General features: G+C 48.9%; 1 protein-coding gene across 4 annotated transcripts in view; it reads left to right on the forward strand.

Annotated features, from left to right (window-relative positions):
• Positions 1-25,032, forward strand: part of RBBP8NL (RBBP8 N-terminal like) — a 65,357-nt gene that overhangs the window by 37,420 nt on the left and 2,905 nt on the right. For all 4 annotated transcript variants that reach the window (XM_006126203.4, XM_025186164.2, XM_014575086.3 and 1 more), the window contains 8 exons: positions 2,661-2,733; positions 4,774-4,940; positions 6,863-6,945; positions 9,246-9,409; positions 14,653-15,496; positions 17,623-17,743; positions 20,305-20,366; positions 21,969-22,095. In XM_006126203.4, the coding sequence (XP_006126265.3) occupies positions 2,661-2,733; positions 4,774-4,940; positions 6,863-6,945; positions 9,246-9,409; positions 14,653-15,496; positions 17,623-17,743; positions 20,305-20,366; positions 21,969-22,095 (1,641 nt within the window). The remainder of the gene's footprint in view (positions 1-2,660; positions 2,734-4,773; positions 4,941-6,862; positions 6,946-9,245; positions 9,410-14,652; positions 15,497-17,622; positions 17,744-20,304; positions 20,367-21,968; positions 22,096-25,032) is intronic.

Here is a 25,032-nt window from a genome sequence, read left to right on the forward strand (position 1 = left end):
TGGCTGTGTCTAAACTGGCATCCCTTCCAGAAAAGGGATGCTAATGTAGCACGTTGGAATAGGCAAATCCGCGGGGGATTTAAATATCCCCCGCGGCATTTGCATTTACATGGTTGCCGCTTTTTTCCGGCTTGGGGAAAAGCCGGAGAAAAGCGCCAGTCTAGACGTTATTCTCCGGAAAATAAAGCCTTTTCCGGAGGATTTCTTATTCCTACTTTACTTATTTCCTACTTTCTTATTCCTACTCCATATGTATATACCACTTTCAAGTAGGAATAAGAAATCCTCCGGAAAAGGCTTTATTTTCCGGAGAATAACGTCTAGACTGGCGCTTTTCTCCGGCTTTTCCCCAAGCCGGAAAAAAGCGGCAGCCATGTAAATGCAAATGCCGCGGGGGATATTTAAATCCCCCGCAGATTTGCCTATTCCAACGTGCTACATTAGCATCCCTTTTCCGGAAGGGATGCCAGTGTAGACGTAGCCTATGTGTTGATCTTCCTTGCTCCTGTACCTCAAGTGTCACTTTCACACAGGTGTAACAGCCAGACACTGGTGTCATATATCTCCTTTGTACTGTAGCTTTCTCTCTCCTGGTCCATCATTGCCACTTGGCTTGTAGCAATCATGAAGAAGCACACACTTTTCACCCTAAAGATCCCAGAATTCTTTGGGAGAAGGAAAGGGACTTGAGACTCTTTTGGAAATCTGGATTTTAACGTCCTGGTAGACAAAGCAGACTTCCGTTTCATGGTCTCATCCCAAAGACCTGCCCAGAGGAATCCTTGTCATACTTAACATACTTTCATATCCACATTGCACAGCAAGCACATGCTTCGACTTCCAGTGTACGTGACAGCAAGGGGTGCCATCACGGTGAGGGTGAAGCAGGGACTATGATGGAGAGGAGATGCTGTCTGTTTACTAAGAGGGGATCAGCCTGAGCTTCCTAGTTACTGCTGTCTTCCTGCCCATTCCTGGAAGGATCATTTCCAGAAGAGGATGCTAGCAGGAGAGAGACTGTAGAGCCAGACCCACAGACAGATGCTCTAGGGCCATTTCCAGAGGGCATGCTGCCTTCAAGAGTTACAACTCCCAGCTGTGACATCACCATAGATAATGTGTATATGTAGGCAGACAGAGGCATTTTAGTCCATGTATCTTGTAATGCTCCAGCAGGGGGAGATAGAAGGCAATGAACAGCCAGGTCAACTACAGCCAGGAACTTCAGGGGATAGCCGAGTTAGTCTGTTAGGGTATGTCTACACTTGCTCCCTAGTTCGGACTAGAGATACAAATGGAGCATACCAAAATTGTTAATATTTAAATCTCATGCTTAATTAGCATATTCACGGCCAGCCATCATTTTGGATTCATGGTATTGCGAAATAAGTTGCCCTGTGTAGATGCGTTATTCCGAGAGAAAACTCTTCTCTCGGAATATCTGTTAAACTTCATTGCACGAGGAATAACAGTTATTCCAAGAGAAGGGTTTTCTCTTGGAATAACGCGTCTACATGGGGCAACTTATTTCGCAATACCCTGAATCCAAAATGGCGGCCGGCCACGAATATGCTAACTAAGCGTGGGATTTAAATATTAGCAATTTTTGTATGCTCCATTTGCATCCCAAGTCTGAACTAGGGAGCAAGTGTAGACATATCCTTACAGAAGAAAACAACAAATGGTCTGGTAGCACTTTATAGACTAACAAAACATGTAGATAGTATCATAAGCTTTCGTGGGCACAGCCCACTTCTTCAGATGACCAGAGTTATGATTTTAGGACGTGCACACCCAAAATAAATAGGAGAGGGGAAGGGGAGGGAAAAAAAAGAAAGGGTGTGGGAGACAGAGAGCTAGAGAGAATCAGTAAGTATATGAAGATTGGGTAGTTAAAACGAAGCAGATAAGAAACAAAGTCAATAGATAGTATCCTTCCTGCCAGGTCTATGGGAGAAGTTCAAATTAAGACACGCAACTCCAGCTTTGTTAGTTTGAACTCTGGCGCCGTCCCCACAGCGGGAGGTCAAGGGGAGAAATGCTCCCATTGACTTCCCTTACTCCTCGCAAGGAGTAGGAGTACCAGCACCGATAGGGGAGCCCTCAGCATTTGATTTAGTGGATCCTTGCTAGACCCACTGATTCTAACGTCAGAAGATCAACCTCTGGAGCGTGGATCCGCCAGTAAATATAGACATGGCTTCAGTATTTAAGGGATGGTAGAAATTCCTGCCTTTGCCACATGGGTCTGGAATGCTCATTGTGCACATTTCTAATGGTGGAGGGAGACTGGAGCATTCGACTTAGGCCATGTCGACCCTAGACCTGGAAAGTCGACTTAAGGTACACAACTCCAGGTGCGTAGAATACATAGCTAGAGTTGGCTTACCTTAAGGGTGTGTCTAGACTACGGGTTTTTTTCAAAAGGAGATATGCAAATTTTTCTCTAATTTGCATATCTTCTTCCAATCACTTTTTCAAAAGTGGGTTTTTCCGAAAATGAAAGTAGGGTGGACACAGTTTTTTTGGAAAAAACCCTTTTTCGAAAAACTGCGTGAACTTCCTTTTTTTAGGAAGAGAGGCTTTCCTCTCCCAGCATCTTGCCCAGCTGAGTTCACGTCCAATCGCTAACCTGCCTCACTCACCACCTCTCTCCGCAGGTAATGAAATGAACAGGCTGAAGGAGGAAAATAAAAACCTGAAGGAAGAACTGAAGAGGCTCCGAAGTCTAGAGTAAGCTCTGTTCCGGGTTTAATTCACTGGATGGTGTTGGGCTGCCCGACGGCTCCCCTAAGAAATTGGCACACAGTTGAGCCAACCCAGGATGAGAACCTCCTGTCCAAGGAAGCGGAGATCCCTGTACAGTTTGCACCATTGGTTTTAGTCCAACTTCCTCGTATGAGCTTCCTGTTTCTTCCCTTGTCATCTGTCCGCCTGCATACGATGGAGGCCTTTACAAAGTGTTCGTCTGCAGTATCGTTGGAACCAGTCAGGATCAATGCTTTCCACCTGGTGATGCAGGGGATGGAATGGGGATGGGGTTCATACAAAGTTCAGGGAATTTCCTGAGCCTGGGTCCCCTTTGTCTGGTTCTCTGGCTGAACAGTGGTTGCCCTACTAATGAACAGGAGAGTGAACCCCTACCACCGACTGCAAGTGTATCCTCAACCCCTGAGGACCACCTGGCACTCGTTACATGCCCAGCATGCACACAGCGGACCGCTGCTAACGTACTAATTACCTGGGGTGACATCCTGGCCCCACTGATGGGAGATGGGCGTTTTGCCAATCCAACGGGGGCAGGATTTAACTCTTGGTTTTTAAAAGCACCAGCTTTACCTCCGTTCCCACACTGAGTCACCTCTCGAGATCTAACACCCCTTGGCAAAGCCATCGGGACCTTGGGCAAAGGCAGAATTCTGAGTCATTAGAGTGGATCTGCAGGAAATGGATCACATTTCACATGGGAAAGTGAACTGCGAGAAAGAGAATCGGGAGGGGTTAGGTGGGGAGGATGTTTGCTACAAGTAGTGACCTAGCACAGCGCTTTGGTGAAACCCAAGTACCATGTCAGGTTAGCCAACATACACAAATCAGCTCATTCCTTAAGGGTTTAAAGCCCGTAGAAATGATCACAAAGAGATCAGTGGAGAAACATGTTTGCTTTGGAAGCCAAAACGTTTCCTCGGTTTAACAAGAATGCTCACTATTGTACCTGGCATCTCTCACATGACTGCAGAGGTTTCTAGGCCTGGAAATGGCTTGACTCACCGAGCTAGAGCTGTGCCAAAGTTTGTACCAAAACCTCCCTGCATTGGGGCTTTGTATGGCTAAACTGAAATCTTTGCAGAGTCGCCACATTTGTCCCAGAACTTTGTGAGGACACGGGCCCGTAACTGGTTTGCACTGAATTCACACCAAGGCCATGGCTGCCTATGAAATTTTGCATAGCCGACTGAGCCGCTGAGTTTTGTTTTGAGATGGTGTCAGGACTGCCACGGGGTTTTGAGGTGCCTAGGGCACAATCTGAACCTGAGACACACCCCACCCCCTTTCCAAAACGTTACCATGGATATGAAAGAGTTGAAGAGGAAGGAGAGGGGATGGAAGGTCAGAGAAAGCCCAGGTGTATGGGGCACAGCATTCCCTGTGGGGATGGGGAAACTGCCCTGGGTCCAGGCGGGGGGGGGGGGGGGGAGGCACTCTGGACCCCACCACTCCCTAGTCTACAGCACTGTTGAGGGCAGCATCCCCAGCCTTTGACCCTGCTCTTACCTCCAGGCTCTCGGCCTAGTAGGTCACCTGAGGCTCAGCAGGATGAGGCGAATGGCAGTGACAGTGGACTCTGGTCCTGGCTGGGGAGGGCATGTTGCTGCCCACTCTCTTGATAGCCAGTGCCAAACCTGAGTGACACTACAACTCCAGGTGCCAGGTTGCCATGAGTCTCACACAAATTAGACCTGGCCTCCCCTCTTTCATTTTGGGAGCCCTCTCAAACAGGCGGCATGGGGCAAACTGCCCCTTTTGCCCTCCCCTCTGTGTCTCGGGGTGGTGTATTGGTTCAGAGCAAACCTCAGCATGACATTCAGTTGTGGGGAGCTGAAAGGGAAGATGTTTCCATAAGTGCTCAGGAAGCCCAATCGCCTTGTTTCCCAGGGCTCTGAGTTGTCGCATATCCGTTAAGACAGCCCAGCGTAACGCTGGCACATGGGGCAGCCTTCGAAGTGGTAGTTTCCGTCTCACCTCATTTTCCATTCCTTTGCATTGCAACAGGGACCGAACAAAGCACCAAAGAGCCCTCTCCAGAGAAAGCAGCTCCACCCCCGACTCCCCATTGGCTTTACTCTCCCCCGTCAGCTGGAAACCCAGCACAGACAAAGCAGCTAGCAGAGACGCAGAAGACGGGTACCATGAACAGCCTGGCCAACCACTGGCAGAAGGTATATACTGCTGGCTCCAGCAGAGGGCGTGTAAGGACCAATGAAACAGGAGCAATGAACATTAAACAGAACCCCGCAATGAACATTAATCTGGAGCATAGTGTCTGCTTTGCATGGAATTGCATGGAGAATAGTAGATAAGACAGGTAGACAGGCACTTGGACACTCACCCCACCGGCTCACAACACTACTGCCACACTCATCTGAGCTCCTCTCAGACGCTTCCCAGGCAAACTCCCTCTGCTGCTCACTCAGTGCGCTCTGCCCATTTTATAAGGATGCTAGCTCGCAGCAGGTGCTCCGGCTCAAAGCACACTTGGTCTCTGGGGATGTCAGGGGGTGGAAAGGGGAAGGTCTCTTTATTTGGCACTAGTGAGGCCATATCTGGTGTATTGCTTCCATTCCGGGCCCCCCATTACAGAAAGGATGTGAACACATTGGAGAAAATCTAGCAGCCGGCAACAAAAATGATTAGAGGGCTGGAGCACATGATTTCTGAGGAGAGGCTGAGGGAACTGGGCTAATTTAGAATAGAAGACTGAGGGGAGGATTTTATAGCAGCCTTCAACTACCAAAGAGGTTCCAAAAAGGCTGGAGAGAGGCTGTTCTCAATGGCAACAAATGGCAGAACAAGGAGCAATGGTCTCAAGGTGCAGTGGGGGAGGTCTAGCTTGGATATTAGGGAAAACTATGTCACTAGGAGGGTCATGAAGCACTGGATGGGTTCCCTAGGGAGGGGGTGGAATCTCCATCCCTAGAGGTTTTTAAGTCCTGGCTTGACAAAGCCCTGGCTGAGATGATTTAGGTGGGGTTGGTCCTGCTTTGAGCAGGGCGTCGGCCTCGATGACCTCCTGAGGTTTCTTCCAACCTTATGATTCTATGAGCAGCAGTACTTCAAAGGAAAATATTCTTCTGAGATGCCCCGGGGTCATCCATCACAGGTGATGTGTGGGCAGGCGAGTCTTTTCCCTTTGTTCCTGGCAGCCTCCTTGCAGAGAGTCCTTAGGGCTCCTTCCAGAACCAAAAGTGAGACAAAGAGTTTCCCTTTTCAGCACTGGCCTCCAAATCCAGACGCCCACTGTTATGCATGCGGCTGATTGTACCCCCACCCCGGACCAGGCATGCCACTATTAGGCTACGTCTACACTGGCATGATTTTCCAGAAATGCTTTTAACGGAAAAGTTTTCCGTTAAAAGCATTTTCAGAAAAGCGCGTCTAGATTGGCAGGACGCTTTTCCGGAAAAGCGTCCGTGGCCAATCTAGACGCGCTTTTCCGCAAAAAAGCCCCGATCGTCATTTTCGCGATCGGGCTATTTTGCGGAAAACACTACTGTGCTGTCTACACTGGCCCTTTTCCGGAACAGTTTTTTGGAAAAAGACTTTTGCCCGAACGGGAGCAGCATAGTTTTTCCGGAAAAGCACTGATGATTTTACATGAGATCGTCAGTGCTTTTCCGGAAATTCAAGTGGCCAGTGTAGACAGCTGGCAAGTTTTTCCGGAAAAGCGGCTGATTTTCCAGAATAACTTGCCAATGTAGACACAGCCACAGTGTGTAGGCAGCCTTTTGCACAACCAACCAGGCCACTGGTGTGCACGCACAAAACACCTCTGTGTGCGCTTTGTTCCTTCCCTTCCCCCACTTCTACTGTCAATTGCACAGGCAAAAGTGAGCATACAAATTCAAGAGCTGGCTTCAGTCTGACAGAAAATTTGGCCCCAGATACTTAAAAATCTTTGTTAGGAAGCGCTTGGTGCCATGACAGTTTTTCATGGCTCCTTGAGCAGATTTGTTGGCCCGATTTTTTAGACTGCTGTATTGTAGCACCACGTGCAAATGGAACAGATGGGGGAAAATGCAGAACTGCTGTAACAGACTGCTGCATAGCTTGTGCAATGACTGGTTGTTGCCTTTATTTTTAGAGCAGTCTGCAGGACAGAGAAGTTCTCTGGGCAAGCGGATTTCTCCAAGTCCTGTTCTCCAAGAAGCACGTGCTCTGGAAATGGTAAGAGTTCCCTGGGAAAACCTAGCACTGTCCGTCTGTCCTCCTCAAGTTGGATAAGCTACGAAAGAGAGGGGATGAGGAATGAAAACGTGGGGTGAAATGACTTGACATGTGTAACCCACACACAAAGGTTATGTCTACACTCACGCCTTCTTGTGCAAGTATGGCCATTCTTGCACAAGCATCCACAGAGTGTCCACACGGCCCGCCTGCTCTTGCGCAAGAAGAATTACAGTACGGCGTGGTAAGAGAGGGCGTCTTGCATAAGAGCTATGCTCTTTTTTAACAGGTGTAAGCCCTCTTGCGCAGGAGCTCTTGCGCAAGAGGGCAGTGTGGACGCTCGGCAGGGATTTCTTGCGCAAGAAAGCCCTATGGCTAAAATGACCATCAGAGCTTTCTTGCACAAGAGAGCATCCACACTGCCATGGGTGCTCTTGCGCAAAAGCACAGCTCGCACATGGCAGTGTGGACATTTTCTTGCGCAAGACTTCTTGCACAAGAAGCCGCCAGTGTAGACATAGCCCTAGTGTGGTTACTGAGCAATGCAAGTGGTACCTAGACCACAGCAACAGTTAAGCTCAAGAGACCTCTATAGCATGGGCTGGGAGCCAGTTGGCTTTTAGCTCAGAGGGTAGAGGCTCCTATACAGAGGTCCCAGGTTCAGATCTGCCTGGTGGCAATTACACAAGGTCATTCAGTACATCACTGGCAGAACTAGAAAGGGAACAGTCTCTTATTGTGTCTCCTGCTGATCAAGTCGACGGCTCTGCTTTGCTTTCACGTTTATATTTTGTAAGAGCCTGAGGACTTGCCTAGCAGCAGTTTGACCATTATCCTGTGACAGCATCCAATCCTCTTCAGCTCACACTGGCTCCTCTCCTATATAGGGAAATCTCTTGGGACTGAAGCATAGGAATAGTGCACAGTCCCAGACAGGGGAACAGCCTGGCCCTGTGGGATATTTTCAGAGGCAGGGAATCCCTGCTGTCTGGTTTGAGCTCGCATCTTTCCTAATCTTCTACCACTTTGAAACTGAAAGTGCATTTCAGCAGAGGGCTCAGTGCGATGGAGAGCCAGGCTTCGTGCCCCCAGAGTTCAGGGTCCATAACACTGAGTCCCCCAGTAAAAACTCAGGCCTTGTCTGTACTAACGCTCACCGTCAGTCTAAGCTAGATGACTTCAGGTATGCAAATAGCGGAAGTCAATGTACTTATCAAAATGTTTTCTGTGCAGTAAGGTCATGGAGGCTGCTCCACTATCGATGCTGGCTACTCTTCTCATCCTGGTGGAGTACCGGCATCGACAGGAGAGCACTCAGAGATTGATAAATTGATGGCCAGTGGATAGATCACTGCAGCATTGATCCTTGGCATAGTGGAAACAAGTTGGCAGTCATATGCATGCTTAATTCTGGCACAGGATCCAGTGATAAGAATTCAGACCAGGTCTTCACTAGGCTGCGATGATTGATCTTCTGGAGTTCAATTTAGCAGGTCTAGTACAGTCCCTCTAAATCAAACTCATAGGGGTGCCCCGCCAGCAGCCATTACTCCGACTCCTGCAAGGACTAAGGGAAACTATGGGGACAGCAGGGAAACTCAGATCAAGGTACGTCGACTCCACTTCATAGTTAACATAGCTGGAGTTGCATATCTTAATTCAACCTTCCCCTTTAGTGGTTTTGGTGAGATTGCAGATGGGAGATTACAGTAGTTAATGAAGATATAACAGTAGACGCTGGAGTCAAAGCCGGTAGGCAAAAATGTAGAGTAAAGGATTATTCAGAGCCTTTTCACAACAGCAGAAAGCTCATTCTGTACTGATCAGAGTCAAGCTCATGCAAATGGGGGTCTAATGATTTGACCAAAGGACAAAGAATCTAAGAATCTTGGCTAAGCCACTAACTCCTGGCATGACCTTAGACAAGTCACATGACTGCCTGGTCTGTAAGTCAATGCAGCTGGAAAATAAGGAATAAAGTAGGACCTGCTGAAAAACATGATGCTGCATTGTAATGGAGCCTTCTGGGGGAAATAAATGGCAGCTCATTATTTAAAATTCCAACACTGTATTGAAGAAGCCTTCAGTTGTTCATTGGAAACTTAACAATAAATTAATCACTTCTTAAATGTAAATTGATATAAGAGAACATGTATCATCACTAACAAAGAGCAGGGTTTTCTGCTGCCATTGTTCTCTAGCCAGCTAGACTCCTTTCAACTGGGGAGCATGTCTGAGAGCCCTTAGAGAAAACTGAGCTTTAAACCCTGGAAATGCACATTTTCCTCTTCTGCCTTTAGACTTCCCAGAGGATAGCTAACCAGCTGCACGGGACCATCGCCTTGGTCAGAGCTGGGGCCAGACCGTGCCTCCCGGAAATCATCTCTGCCAGGAGAGCAACATCACCGCCGGCAAGAAAACCCTCCCTGTTCCTGGAGTGTGAGCGCAGCCCCAGCCGTGAGGCGTGAGTAGCAGCATCTCAGTACTGATACATCTCCAGCATCACGCTCTCCTTCGGCCTGATGCAGAGTCACTGCACTCAATGGAAGAATTCTCCACTGATGTCAAGGGCTTTGTATCCAGACCCAACAAGAGGGAGAGCAAAGGTGCAGTTGTCCCAGCACCTGACAATTCAAAGCAGCAATCCGCTGCTGGTGGCTGAAGCCTCAGGCCTTTTAAATCACCACCAGAACACCACATTGGAGCGCCGAGCCATGCACTCTGGGCAGCACTAAGGACCGGCTGCCCTCAGCTCCGCCTTTCTGTCCTTGCCCAGCCCCTTCTACCTTTGGCCCCGCCCCCTCCGGGAGTGTGGAACCAGGGCTCCTCCTATCCTGCCCCGGGGCCCAAAGAGGCTGACAGCTCTGCTGTTTGTACCAAGCAGCTGTTGTGTCATCAGTGAGTTTTCTTTTTACTTCTCTCTCTTCTCTCCCCATCCCAAGCCAGTTCTTCCAGCCAGCACATAAGCCCCACCATGGTCTTTGAACCTGGAAGAGCCAAATTTCACACAGTTTAGAGCTTAGGCTTGGCTGAGGCTTCTAAACCTTGTGACTCTAGCAAACTGGGCAGGAAATCTGACAAACAGGGCTTCTTCCAGAAGAGTTATTCCTCTCTCCACGAGGAATAAGCCCTCTTGCACAAGAGCTCTTCCACAAGAAGGCAGTGTAGGTAGGCAACATGAATTTCTTGTGCAAGAAACCCCTATGGCTAAAATGGCCATCAAAGCTTTCTTGCGCAAGTGAGCATCCACACTGCCATGGATGCTCTTGTGCAAAAGCACATCCCTTGCGCAAAAGCACATGGCAGTGTGGACGCGGTCTTGTGGAAGACCTTTCGCACAAGAAGTCTTCTGCAAAATGGTTCTTGTGCAAGAAGCCTGCAGTGTCGATGTAGCCCAGGAGCCTGGTTCTTACGCTATGTTACGATCAGTCGGTCAGCCTTGGTGGGTTTACTCCTTACCTACGCCAGGGCGAATGAGAGGAGTCAGGCCCCTGGAGAGCGTTCTCTTCAAGTATCTCCGGTCGTCTGCAGTTGGGCACATCAAGAATGGCAGATAGCATCCAAGTGAACCCAGAGCTCTCCCGTCACCACACAAAGATCTGAGCACAGGACAGAGAATCCATTATTCTTTGTCGAATCCACCTGGCTATTCTTCGTGGCTCATCACAGCAGACTCTGAGCTCCTCCTGGCTCGTTAACTTCGGTGGCGATTAGGGCTGAGACAGAGTCTGTGAGTTTCCCACAGCGAAAGCCAAGCTTGGGTGGGCTCTCAGGGTATGTCTACACTACAAAGTTAATTTGAACTAACGGACGTTAGTTCGAATTAACTTTGATAGGCGCTACACTAGCGCTCCGCTAGTTCGAACTTAATTCGAACTAGCGGAGCGCTTAGTTCGAACTAGGTAAACCTCATTCTACGAGGACTAAGCCTAGTTCGAACTTACTAGTTCGAATTAAGGGGTGTGTAGCCCCTTAATTCGAACTAGTGGAAGGCTAGCCCTCCCCAGCTTTCCCTGGTGGCCACTCTGGCCAACACCAGGGAAACTCTATTGCCCCCCCTCCCGGCCCCGGACCCCTTAAAGGGTCACGGGCTGGCTACGATGCCCGTGCCAGGTGCAAGCCTGCCAGCACCCAGCCAGCAGACCCTGCACCTGGCACGGATCGAGCCACCCACCCGATGCCCCCCCAGACCTCCCCCTCTTCCCGGGACCAGGCTGGCGGCTCCCGGGAGCTTGCCCGGGACCGCAAGAGGCGGGCACCCACCTGGTCTAGTGCGGACATCGTGGACCTCGTCCACGACCTCCACACTAGGCACAGGAAAGTGGCAGGCTAGGGCAGGAAAGCTGCCAGCCTGGCCACCCAGGAGCAGGTGTGCATGAAAATCAAGGTGGTCCACTGAGACCCCCAACCTTGAGCCCTGAGCTTACAATGGCCGTACTGGGTCAGACCAAAGGTCCATCTAGCCCAGTAGCCTGTCTGCTGACAGCGGCCAACCCTAGGGACCCTGGAGGGGATGGACCGAAGACAGTGACCAAGCCATTTGTCTCGTGCCATCCCTCTCCACAAACTTTGGGCAGGGACACCACTCCTACCCCCTGGCTAATACCACTCTATGGACCCAACCTCCATGACTTTATCTCACTTCTCTTTAAACAAAATACAGGACCTGTATTTTGTTTCAGCTACACCAGACTAACACGGCTACATTTCTATCACTATTCTCTTTAAACTCTGTTCTAGTTCTAGCCTTCACAGCCTCCTGCAGCAAGGAGTTCCACCGGTTGACTCTTTGCTTTGTGAAGAACAACTTTCTGTTACTAGTTTGAAGCCTGCTACCCATTCCTTTCCTTTGGTGTCCTCTAGTCCTTCTATTATGGGAACTAATGAAGAACTTTTCTTGATGCACCCTCTCCACCCCACTCATGCTTTTATAGACCTCTATCCTATCCCCCCTCAGTCTCCTCTTTTCTAAACTGAAAAGTCCCAGTCTCTTTAGCCTCTCTTCATATGGGACCTCTTCCAAACCTCTGATCATTTTAGTTGCCCTCCCCTCTCCCACACTCTCTCTTCCCCTCTCCCACCTCCTTTTCCCAGTCTCCCCGAGTTTTGTGCAATAAAGAGAGATTCTATTTTTGACCACATGTTTTCTTTATTTTGTACATCAGGAAGGGGGCTAGGGAAGGGTAAGTGGAAGGAGGTGAGGGAGGAATGGGGTACGAGCCCCCGATGGGGAGGACTGGGCTGGCTCTGCGGGCTTCTGGGGGTGGAAGCTCTCCTGCAGCCCCCCAATTGCCCCTTCTCCCCAGATGGCAGCCTGCGGCAAGTGCAGCCGGTATGATGGCCGAGTGCTGTGATGTGCCCAATGTGGGCACTCCGGGCACTCCAAGCCAGGACTGCTTTGCAAGCGGGGAACCCCTGAGAACTGTCTGTCCGGGGTGGGGGTCGGGTCCCTTTAAGCACAGCCCTCGGCTAGCCTGAGACAGCAGCTCCACGCTCTAAGTCCTCCTCTGATGCCCTGCCGGCACTGCTTCCGGCCATCCTTAACCCCGGTTCAGGGTCCACTTAATGTGGACATGCTAGTTCAAATTAGCAAAACGCAAATTCGAACTAGTTTTTTAGTCTGGATGCGTTAGTTCGAATTAGCTTAGTTCGAATTAACTAATTAACTAATTCGAACTAAGTTAGTTTGAATTAGCGCTGTAGTGTAGACAAAACCTCAGTGAAGAGGGGTACTGCCAAATACAAAGGAATAGTAACAAGCAAGGACTCCATGGATACAGGCAGGGTTTTCTGACCACAGTTTGCACAGCCCGCCCCCCTCTCCCTCCATTGCTCAGACCTCCTTCAATGTGACTGTAAAACTGGACAAATGAGTATGTTGGAGGGAGCGGGGAGGGAGGAAGGAAGGAAGGAGATTGACTGACTGACTCTAATGGCAATGTAAAACTGTCAGGTTTTGGCAGCCTAGAGCTCTGTCTTCCACTGGACTGCATGTTCTGTCTCCACTCGTTCACGTCTTGATACAGGTCCCCCAGGCTTTGTCCATGGAGGATCTGATCCAGCTGGGAAGACTTGGTTCTTGAGCTCTAGCTGGAGCCATTTAGTTCTGAAGGTCCCCTTGTTAATCGTTGGCGTGGCAGACGAGATGGAGGCCAACACATGGGAACATAGAATCATAGGCAATTAGGGCTGAGGAGACCTCAGGAGGTCACAGAGTCCCACCCCGGGCTCAAAGCAGGACCAACCCCAACTAAATCATCCCAGCCAGGGCTTTGTCAAGCTTGGCCTTAACAACCTCTAAGGATGGTGATTTCTCCACCTCCCTACGCAACCCATTCCAGAGCTTCATCCCTGCTCATAGTGAAATAGTTTTTCCTAATATCCAGCTTAGATCTCCCTCACTGCAACTTGAGACCATTGCTCCTCATTCTGTCATCTGTCACCACTGAGAACAGCCCCTCTCCATCCTCTCTGGAACCCCTTTTGTAGTTGAAAGCTGCTATAAAATCCTCCTCACTCTTCTCCTCTGCAGACTAAATTAGCCCAGTTCCCTCAGCCTCTCCTCATAAGTCGTGTACTCCAGCTTTCGAATCTTTTTTGTGGCCGTCTGCTGGACTCTCTTCAATTTGTCCACATCCTTTCTGTAGTGGGAGAATCCAAATCTGGGTGCAACACTCCAGATGTGGCCTCACCAGTGCCAAATAGAGGGAAATAATCACTACCCGAGATCTGCTGGCAATGCTCCTACTAATGCATCCCCAATATGCCGTTCGCCTTCTTGGCTACAAGGGCGCGCTCTTGACTCATATCCAGCTTCTCATCCACTGTAATCCCCAGGTCCTTTTCTGCAGAACTTCCACTTTGCCAGTCGACCCCCAGCCTGTAGCCGTGCGTGGGACTCTTCATATCAGCTTGAGCGCACAATTGATTGGCCCATCTACAGCCTGTAGGCACACACCCATTTTTGCAGACATGCAGGCAGCAGAGTTGTGTACCCAGCTACTTGCTTTGCACACCCACATACAGATTTTGCACAGCTATAATTACTGTATGTGGGACCTACTGTGGGTATGTCTACACTACAGAGTTTTGTCAGAAAAACATCCGTTTTTCCAACAAAACCTGAGTTATGTCCACATTGCAATTCCGTTCTTTAGAAAGTAAATCGAAAGAACAGAGGGGATTTTCCGGCTTTGGTAAACCTCTTTCTACAAGGAAGAAGCCTTTTTCCGAAAGAGCTCTTTCGGAAAAAGGCATGTGTGGATGGGGAAGAGGGAGTTCTTTCACAAGAAGAGGAAAGAGGAAAAAGCACAGATGCCCTGGTGGCCACTCTGTCTATAGTAATAACAGGTTAAATGCAAGAGTGCATCCATTCAGTGTGGACGCTCTCTTTCGAAAAGGCAAATCGCTTTTTCGATGCACTTTTGTGTGTGGACGCCCTCTTCCGGAAGAAGTTTTTTCAGGAGATCTCTTCCGAAGAAAGGTTCTTCCAAAAGAAGCCTGTAGTCTAGACATAGCCTGGGTGTATGTAAACTGTCAGAACTTCATTGATCTCCACAGCGCTGTGCAAGTTTACATCAGCAGAGCATTGGGCCGGTCAGTGGCAGCACATGGAAAGCAGATGCTCACAGAAGCACTGTGATAGTGAGATGTCCTGTGTGGAAACTTGTGGTCGATGATCTTTGTTTGTTTGTTTGTTTCCTTTAGTTGCTTAAGAACAAACAAGCCAGATTCCCACAAAGCCACTTCGTCCTGTGAAACTCTACAACTAGCCCCCAGGAAGGAGCAGCTCTGCCTCCTTAACCAACATTTCCCTCTGCGCCAGTTTGGACGCAAGAGCAACTGTGCTTCTGCAGATAGGGACGCTAGCTCACCAAGCCGCTTGCTCCGGGCCAGAGAGGATGAAGACAGAACAAGGCTGCAGGAGGAATGGGATGAGCAAGCTGCCATTTTAGAACTCCCTGGGGCTGTAATGTACACACGGGACCAGCATTTGGAGGGGAAGCTTCAGTTTCTTAAACCCAGAGAGAGGCTCCAGTATCTCCTGGCACAACAGCATCAGCGAGGATTCAGGGCTAAGAGAGAAGGCGACCAAAATGCAACTCCAGTTCCGGCTGCTCGTGAGGAAAGGCCCCTTTCCCCACCACCTAGCACAACCGTGGGGTGCAAAGAAGAGAAGTCGCTCCTGCAGGAACCTGTGGAAGGGGAAGGTGTGTGGAGAAACAGGGACAACGCGGAGCAAAGGGAGAAGGCAGCGAGAGGGTATCTCCTGGATGCACCTCTGGACCTGTCCGATTATGGCAGGAGGGAAAACCTAAAACCTGCCAGCTGGCGCCCATCCCCCAAACAGCGTGAGGCGGACAGTCCGAGCCCAATCCAAGCAGAAAGCCCCGCTCCTCAGCCAGGCAGGAGCGCCAGCGCGCTCTCAAGAGCAGAGTGTGAGAACTCCCACCTACCCAGCAGCCAGCTTCGTGCGGCCAAAGCACTGCCCATCAGCAATGAGATGGAGCAGCTGAGCGCCAAAGAGCAAGAGGCCATTGCAGCATCCTTGGTGAGTACATCTTGCACTGGCATCTGGAGCAAAATGCAGGACAATGTAGCACTTTAAAGACTAACAAGATGGTTTATTAGATGATGAGCTTTCGTGGGCCAGACCCACTTCCTCAGATCAAATAGTGGAAGAAAGTAGTCACAACCATATATACCAAAGGATACAATTTAAAAAAAATGAACAAATATGAAAAGGACAAATCACATTGCAGAACAGAAGGGGGATGCGGGGGGGTGGGAAGGGGGAGGAAGGAAGGTAAGTGTCTGTGAATTGCTGATATTAAAGGTAGGGAGAGTGGGATGTTTGTGAGTTAATGGTATTACAGGTGATAATTGGGGAAACTGTCTTGGTAATGGGTGAGAAAGTTCAAAGACTTGTTAAGTCCTTGTTGGTAAGTGTCGAATTTTAACATGAATGACAGTTCAGAGGATTCCCTTTCAAGTGCAGATGTAAAAGGTCTTTGTAGCAGAATGCAGGTGGCTAAGTCATTTAGAGAGTGTCCTTTCTGGTTAAAGTGGCAAGAAACTGTTTTCTCTTTGTGATCTTGTCTGATATCTGTTTTGTGGGCATTAATCCTTTGGCGAAGTGTCTGAGATGTTTGTCCAATGTACATAGCAGACGGACACTTTCGGCACATGATAGCGTAGATTATATTTCTGGATGCGCAGGAATATGTGTTCTTGATCTTATAACTCACTTGGTTAGGTCCAATAATGGTATCAGCAGAATGAATATGTGGACAAAGCTGGCAACGGGGTTTGTTGCAAGGGAAGGTACCAGGGTTGGTATTAGTGTGGTATGTCCTGTGGTGGTTGGTAAGAATCATCTTGAGGTTAGGTGGTTGTCTATAGGAGACTATGGGTCTGTCTCCCAGAGCCTCTTTGAGTATGGTATCCTGTTCCAATATAGGCTGTAGTTTATTGATAATGTGTTGGACAGGTTTAAGTTGGGGGTTGTAGGTGATGACAAGTGGTGTTCTATTGTTGGTTTTCTTGGGTCTGTCTTGAAGTAGATGGTTTCTAGGTATTCGTCTGGCTCTTTCAATTTGCTTTTTTGTTTCTCTGGGTGGGTAGTTGAGATTTATAAATGCTTGGTAGAGATCCTGAAGCTTCTGGTCTCTGTCAGTGGGGTTAGAGCAGATGCGGTTGTATCGAAGGGCTTGGCTATAGACGATGGATCGTGTGGTGTGTTCTGGATGGGAGCTGGATGCATGTAGGTAACTGTATGAGTCAGTGGGTTTTCTGTAGAGAGTGGTGTCTAATTTTCCATTGTTGATTTGTACTGTGGTGTCCAGGAAGTGGATCTCTCGTGTAGAATGGTCCAGGCTGAGGTTGATGGTGGGGTGTAGGTTGTTGAAATCTCTGTGGAATATCTCCAGTGTTTCTTGGCCATGTGTCCAGATCATAAAGATGTCATCGATGTACCGTAGGTAGAGGAGGGGTGAAAGGGGACGGGAGTTGAGGAAACGTTGTTCTAGGTCAGCCATAAAGATGTTAGCATACTGTGGGGCCATGCGTGTACCCATGGCTGTGCCGCTGATCTGGAGGTATCTGGAGGGAGGCTGTGGGCGGCCGTCACTTTGCTGGGCTGATTGCAGTTTTAAAGAGGCATTAGCAGCACTGGTATTGAACATTCTGACCTGATGGCAGTACTGTGACCCTCCGGGTGTGCAACAGGGTGGTGGGGCCAGTCCTGGACTTAGTGGACAATTTGCCCAGTGCAAACCCCCCCAATACAGACACTAAATGGCACCATTGCTCTCAGTCTCAGAGAAAACCAAGGACTGACTGGCCCATGGAAAGGAACCACACTCTAAACCTCAGGGTCTGACTCCTCCGGATTAGGATTAAGATGCACTGAGAGATCCTGCACCTGCCACTCCCCTTGCTCAATCTGTGCATAGTGGACAGTAAGGGCCTGTGACAGTATCCCACAAACATTCAAAAGCCCCTAGCTGATGCTGTCCGAGGGAGATGTGCATCTTTGCAGTTATCCTCCCTGCCATGCTGGAGCAGGGCACCAGATTGTTTCACTGCCTTCGAAGAAGGCAACATTTCCAGCAACAAAGGCACTGGGAGTTCTGCCCACCCGTTAGTAACTAACGCAGCAATTGCCATGTGTTACAGGGCACTTCCACACATGGACAGCCCACTGGCAAGCGAACTTCATGTGATGCTGCCACAGAGTCCAAGATCCCGGTGGGAGTGTCTCCGAGGGCACAGAAGCAAGAACCAGGCGCTCAACCAGGTAAAAAACTCTGCTGCAAAAGCAACATTTGAGAAGGCAGGAGCAGACAGTGCTGGTCTCCTTAGCACTGTAAAGTCTATAAATGGGGCATCTAAACATGTCTGCAGCATATGGCAATTGTTTTAAATGGCATGCTGTAAACTCCAAGAGGAAGACTTTCGTACACAAAAGCGCTAAGGTCACCTGGGCACCAAACTCCCATGGCAATCAGTGGCAGTTGAATGCTTAACTCCCATTTGTGCCTTGGAAAACCTCCTCAAGGCTACCATTTTCACACCTGCATTAGGGATGTCAAATCCTGTTTTATTCGTTAACCGATTAAACATTAAGTTTAACCGTTTAACTGATTAACCAGGAACAGGCAGGCTGGAGCAGCCCCCTGGCTGTTATTTCCACTCCAGCTCATCTGGTATGCCATATATGAAGAGAGGCTAAAGAGACTGGGACTTTTCAGCTTAGAAAAGAGGAGACTGAGGGGGGATATGATAGAGGTGAATAAAGTCATGAGTGGTGTGGAGAGGCTGAATAAAGAAAAGTTATTAATTAGTTCCCATAATAGAAGGACTAGAGGACACCAAATGAAATTGATGGGCAGCAGGTTTAAAACTAATAAGCGAAAGTTCTTCTTCACACAGCACATAGTCAACCTGTGGAACTCCTTGCCAGAGGAGGCTGTGAAGGCTAGGACTGTAACAGAGTTTAAAGAGAAGTTAGATAAATTCATGGAGATTGGGTCCATGGAGTGCTATTAGCCAGGGAGTAGGAATGGTGTCCCTGGCCTCTTTTTGTGGAAGGCTGGAGATGGATAGCACAAGACAAATCGCTTGGTCATTGTCTTCGGTCCATCCCCTCCAGGGTACCTGGTGTTGGCCGCTGTCGGCAGACAGGATACTGGGCTAGATGGACCTTTGGTCTGACCCAGTACGGCCGTTCTTATGTTCTTATGTTCTAAGCTCAGGGCTCAGGGTTGGGGGTCTCACTGGACCAACTTGATTTTCATGCAAACCTGCTCCTGGGTTCGCATGTGGCCTTTGGTGGCCAGGCTGGCAGCTATCCTGCCCTAGACAGCTGCATTCTTGTGCCTAGTGCGGAGATCGTGGATGTTGGAGGCCTCCCCCCAAACCTCGATGAGGTCCACGATGTCCGCACTAGACCAGGCGGGCACCCGCCTCTTGTGGCCCCAGGCAGGCTCCTGGGAGCCGCCAGCCTGGTCCTGGGAAGAGGTGGAGGGCTGGGTGGCAGCGGGTGGCTGGCTCATGCCGTGCCAGGTGCAGGGTCTGCTGGCTTGGTGCTGGCAGGCTTGCAACTGGCACAAGCACTGTAGCCAGACCATGCCCCTTTAAGGGCTCCGGGGCTGGGAGGGAGTCAGAAGAGTTTCCCTGGTTTGGCCCAAAGTGGCCACCAGGACAACCTGGGAAGGGCTAGCCTCCAACTAGTTCGAATTAAGTGACTACACAGCCCTTAATTTAAACTAGGTGTTACTCCTTGTAGAATGAGGTTTACCTAGTTCAAATTAAGTGCTCCGCTAGTTCAATTTAAATTCAAAATAGCGGTTTGTATGTGTAGTCCCTATTAAAGTTAATTCGAACCAACACCTATTAGTTCGAATTAACTTTGTAGTGTAAACATACCCTTAGTCTCTGAGGACATGTCTACACTAGGAAATTATTTGAAAATAACTAAATTTGAAATAATAACTTCCGAAATAACAAAATCGAAATAGCATGTCCACACTACAGAGGAGCCTCGAAATTAGTCCAAGTCAGACTCCATTATTGTGGACACACTGCCTCAACTTAGAGCCCCAGGAAACACTGAGGAGCAATTACTTCGAATTATTCTGGGGAGCAATTATTTCAAAATAGCAGCAGCAGAGTGTCCACACTAACGCTGTTTCAAAATAACTATTTTGAAATAAGCGTTATTCCCCAAGGAAAGCAGGAGCGCAGATTTTGAAATAACCAGCCTGTTATTTTGAAGTAACGGGCTTAGGGGTGTGGACGCTCCACTTGTTATTTCGAAATAAGGGAGGTTATTCTGAAATAACTTTTTAGTGCAGACCAGGGCTCAGGTGCCACAGGGTTGCTTGTTGATTGATGGAAATTTACTGTAAATTATATTCCCCGGTTATATTGGTATTCTGAAAATCAGTCCCCCAAAGCACACACACTTGGGCCTCCTACTAAAATCTCAGCCCAGTTTATTACCAGGTTAGACTTTTGCTTAGCTCAGCGCTGCGGCAGACTCCCTGGTAAGCTCCAGTTACTTGGTGTCCTTGCGCAATGCAAGACAGCCTTAAATCCAGCGTAACTGACTAGTATTTACAGCTCCTGTGATGCTCGGGGCAGCTGGAGCTTAGTGGTGGGTTTGGTCCCCGGGCTCTGAGCTGTGCCAGCATTTCTTACCTTTTCATTTTGAAAGGTCATCAGTCTCCGTGTCCCATTGACCATGGCTCTGATCAGTGACCGGAGCTGTGACTGATTTTGTGCAATACCTGTGAGGGATTTAGGAACTGTTACTGCCAATGCCGATCAGTTACGCTTCCCCTCCTGTTTCCCTAGAGGAGGACGATGAAGAGGCTGTGAAGCAGGACTCCGAGGAGCCCAGCACATCTGACAGCGAGGTTTGCTTCCTTTGACAGACATATACTGAGAGCAGTCCAAAGCTGGTTCCTCTTTAAGGCTGTGAATTTCAAGGGTGAAAGTCAGTGGGAGCCGGGCCGCTTTGAAGAGCCCAGCAGGCAACTCCTGTAAGACAAAACTATGCTATGGTTTCAGTAGAAAATGAGACCAAAAAAAGGCAACACGCACACACTATTTCCCCAGGCTGGAATGGGCCCAGCTGCTGTCTCTGGGTTGCAGAGAAGTTCTGCTTTTGCTTCCTCGTGTGATTTGTCCTGCATTACTAAGGCCAGGTCTACACTAGGGGATCAGTTTGAATTAAGATATCCAACTCCAGCTACATTAATTGCATAACTGGAGTTGACATACATTGATTCAAACTTTGGCACCATCCCCACAGTGGGAGATCGATGGGAGGAACACTCCCGTCAACTTCCCCTACTCTTCATAAGGAGCAGGAGTACCAGCATCCATGGGAGCACCCTCAGAGTTCGATTTAGTGGGTCCTTACTAGACATGCTAAATCAAACTCCCGAAGATTAACCTCTGGAGCTTTGATCCACAGATAATTATAGATGTGGCCTAAGACAAAAGGAAGTCACGCCCTTGCTCAGATGGCAGATGCCTAAATACCTCTCCCATCCATCCCCCATCCTAGTTCCCAGCACCTCAATAACAGAGGGAGATTCTATGCCTGATATCATTTCCTGTGCCCAAATATGTCAGAGGAAATGCCAGACAGGTGGTATAACTGTTGTAGAGACCAAAGGCTTTCTCAGACCATAGGGTATCCCTTGCCTTTAGTGTAGTTCGTCGGTGCTGGTAACATATTGACCTCATGGAGAAATATGGCACATCCAAAGATAGGAGAAAGATATTTTACTTTTCCTGGAACATCCAATTATAACTACCTGGTGTTTGCCTGGCTGAAAGGCGGCTTCTTTAGCAGGATCTCCACATCCTGCTTTGGGATGGTCGTGCCCGCGGTTACAACCCATCACATGGCCACAGAGCATCCAGATGGGAGAATGTGCTGAAGAAGGGAGAGGGTGTTGCTGGATGAGTCAATTAGGCCAAGATAAATAATAAAATAATAATAATAATATTGTAGTGCCGGGCAGTCCTAGTCCTGGAGCTGGACCCACATGGACCCCAAAGAGCATAAAATAAGTTTAACAGGAGACAGCAGGCAGAGAAAAGACAAAAGGGGAGCACAAGGAAACAATGAGCCAGCACTGGTCAGCAAGGCAGGGAGCGGTCTCTATACACCAAGCAGGGAGGGCCCACCTTGGCAAACATTAAAGGGGGCTGTTTTTCAAGGGTGAGTGCTCATTGCTTGCTGAAAGTCGGGCCTCTTTCCAGCACACCACGCTGATCATCCAGTTTGTAAATCTTGGGTTGAACACTTGCCACATGCTTTGAGCTCCTATGGGGAGAGGCAGGAGAGAAGGGCAAAGTCCTGGGTTCGCTGGGACATTCACAAACAATTGCAAATTCGCTTTTTAGCCCTGTGCTGTGAGGGGTGAGAATGACTCCAAGGGCAGCAGGATGCGTCATGGGTGGTTGAGTGGGCCAAACACTGACCAGTTTTCTGATTTGTCCAGGAGGCTGCCGCTTATGAACATGAAATCCACCAAGAAGAACGCGCAGAAGGAAAACATTCGTGCACAGAGAACAAAGATGAGGTCTTGCAAAAGAAAAGAAAAAGAGGGCAGGATCCAGGGATGACAGGTATGCAGAAAGAGGGCCTCCTCGTAAAGAACAGAGCCCGGCTTCCATTGTCTGACTGATATGAATCCCCCTGCTCTTTGAAATGCTGTCACATACCCCAACATTAACCAGGGTCATGACTCTATTTAGGCATAGTAAGAGGAGAGGGCTTGAGTAATCAAGGATGGAGGAACTGGGTAGGTCACGGTTATGGGCATGGAAGGTAGGGCTACGGGAACACCCACCTCAGCTCCACCCCTTCTGCTGAGGCCCTGCCCCCCATGGGAGCCAAGCTACCTCCTCACCTCCCCACCATGGAGAGGCAGGGAGGGTGGGCGTGTGCACCCCCCAGCCTCCCTGGCCAAGAGCACTAGGGAGAGCAGGCGCTCAGGACAGCAACACTCCACCTCTAGTATGCCTACAGCAGGCGTTTTGGTGGCTGAGTGTGGGTGGGGCCAGGCTGGAGGTTTGGGAAGGCTGTGCCTTCCACTGCCTATTATACCTGACACCCATGGTCACGGTCTGTGACATTCCTGCCAAAGTTACAAGAGTTGGAGACCTGTCCGATTCCTGCAGTCCTGCACTCTAGTGGAGGTCCTTCCCAGCCAAGGCAGATGTGCTGTGGGTTAAATCTTGTACTGCCACTGCCTGGTAACGTGGGTGCAAAAGAGACTTCCTACACCAGATATGGGTGTGGCATACTAGTACGGACAGAGTTTTGCAAGTGGCAAATGGACATGGGGAAATTAAAAAAAACCCCTAAACTCATAATAGTACAAAGGGGGAAATGGGCATATGAGAATGCAACATTTTATTTTTCTTCCTTTCCTGCTTTATTTTCCCCTTGGCTAATTTTCAAATGTTGTGAGCAGCAAATAGGGTTGCCAGATTGTTTTTTTGTTCGGTATTTTTTCTGAAACCAACAAACACGTGCCCCCTTTAAAACACACGTGTGAGGCTTTTTGGCCCTAACACAATGCCGGCAGCTGCCCACTATCTTGCCTCCGTGCGCGGGTCCGGACAGCTCCCCTGTGGAACCCAGTAAGCACTAGGGTTGCCAGGCTGCCTCCATATTGAGCCGGACAACCTGGGATTTTCACCTCCTGGCCGGGAGAAAATCAAAGTACTGGACATTTTAGGTGTCCAGTATTTTCTGAATTTTTTTACCAGACAGGAGGGGAAAATACCAAACTGTCCCATTCAATACCGGATACCTGGGAGCCCTAGCAGAAACACAATTGTGGCACAGACCTCCCCAGTTTCTCCAGGTCTGGAACTTTGAGTGATCGAGATATTAATGGGGTGAGCTATTGTTTGCAAAAGGTGAGCGTCAGTAAATACAATGGAGCCAGACTCTGTCCGAAGTCTCCTATCGTTTAGCAATAACTAGCCCATATGGGCCTGCTCTATAGGAATATTAGAATTGCCAGACAGGATCAGAGCCAAGGTCCATCTAGTCTAATATTCTGTTCAGCTGATTCAGAGAATTGTGCAAAACCCTGTAACAACCAGTAGTTACAGATTGGCTTAACTCTTGAAACATTAAATTTCTATCCTTTCCAAAACTCACTATTTGCATTAAGCCTTATAACTTTGGACATTTTTCTTGTCCACATAAACAGCCAATCGCTCTTTGACTCTTATGAGCTCTTGTCCTCCAAGACATCCTGTGGCAGTGAGTTCCACAGTCTAATTACACACTGCGGGTATGTCTACACTACCACCCTAGTTCAAACTAGGGTGGTAATGTAGGCAACCGGAGTTGCAAATGAAGCACGGGAAATTCAAATCCCGAGCTTCATTTGCAACTCCGGTTGCCTACATTACCACCCTAGTTCGAACTAGGGTGGTAGTGTAGACATACCCTGAGTGACAAAGGATTTCCTCAGGTCAGTTTTGACTTTGCCACCTTTCAGTTTCTTTAAACATCCCTTTGTTCTTGTGTTATAAGACTGGGAGAACAGAAGCTCCTGGTTTCCCCTCTTGGACAGTCACCTAAGCTTGAAGGGGGGCTTATTTAATAAACAACACCCCCAAATCCATCCCCTTGCCCTCCATAGAGCGTTAGTATTTTCCACATTGTCACCCATATAAATGATTCTAGAGTCTGCAATATATAGGACTGCAGTCTCCCACCAGGCTGAATTATTCTAGACCAGGGGCGGTGGCACGTGAAGTCCTTAGCCCACCTTCCCCCATGCACAGTACAAAGAAGCACATGGCTCCAGCAGCCAGCCGCTTCCGCAGGCAGCCTGCTTGAGGGTCCTGGTGGGGCGGGCCGTGGGCCAGATCCAAAGGCTTGACAGGCCAAATCCGGCCCATGGGCTGTATCTTGCCCACCCCTATTCTAGGTCATTCATGGCTATTTATGCTTTTCTCATGTTACCTCTTATTCGTCTCCCTTCTAAGTAACGATCCCAACCTTTCTATCCTATTTAAGAGGCATTATTCCTGGCCTCTAGTCATTCTCATCGCCCTTCTCTGGACTCCTCCTCCCCCATCAGTATTGCACACAATATGCAGATGTTCTACTGATTTATAGAATGGCATTATAATAGTCTCCATCCTGTTCCTTTGTTTTGTTTCACTGAGATTTGGATCAGGCCCCATTTACAACTATTCCAGTGACCTACCCTTGATTAATTAGCATTTTAAGAGAAATACATGAGGGGCATTCAGCCCTGTTCCTTGACCCACCGTGGGCGTGTTTGCTTCCACTACGTGAATTTCACACTGCACAAATGTTTGCCCAAGGTGATACAGTTGGTTCCTTATGATAAGACCTGCCACACTGTACATGGGTAACTAGTGTATCTGTAAACAGGGAAGCCCTTGCTAATGGTTAGCCAAGCCAGCTTGGGAGAGGAGTGGCTGAGAGAGCCACCTAAGCTAATAGGTGTCAATGGTAGTGTTTGTTTAGCCAGTACCAAGTACTGCTGATTGAAAGACTAAGCAAAA

Source organism: Pelodiscus sinensis, chromosome 18 (genome assembly GCF_049634645.1).
Source record: "Pelodiscus sinensis isolate JC-2024 chromosome 18, ASM4963464v1, whole genome shotgun sequence".
Lineage (NCBI taxonomy): Eukaryota > Metazoa > Chordata > Testudines > Trionychidae > Pelodiscus > Pelodiscus sinensis.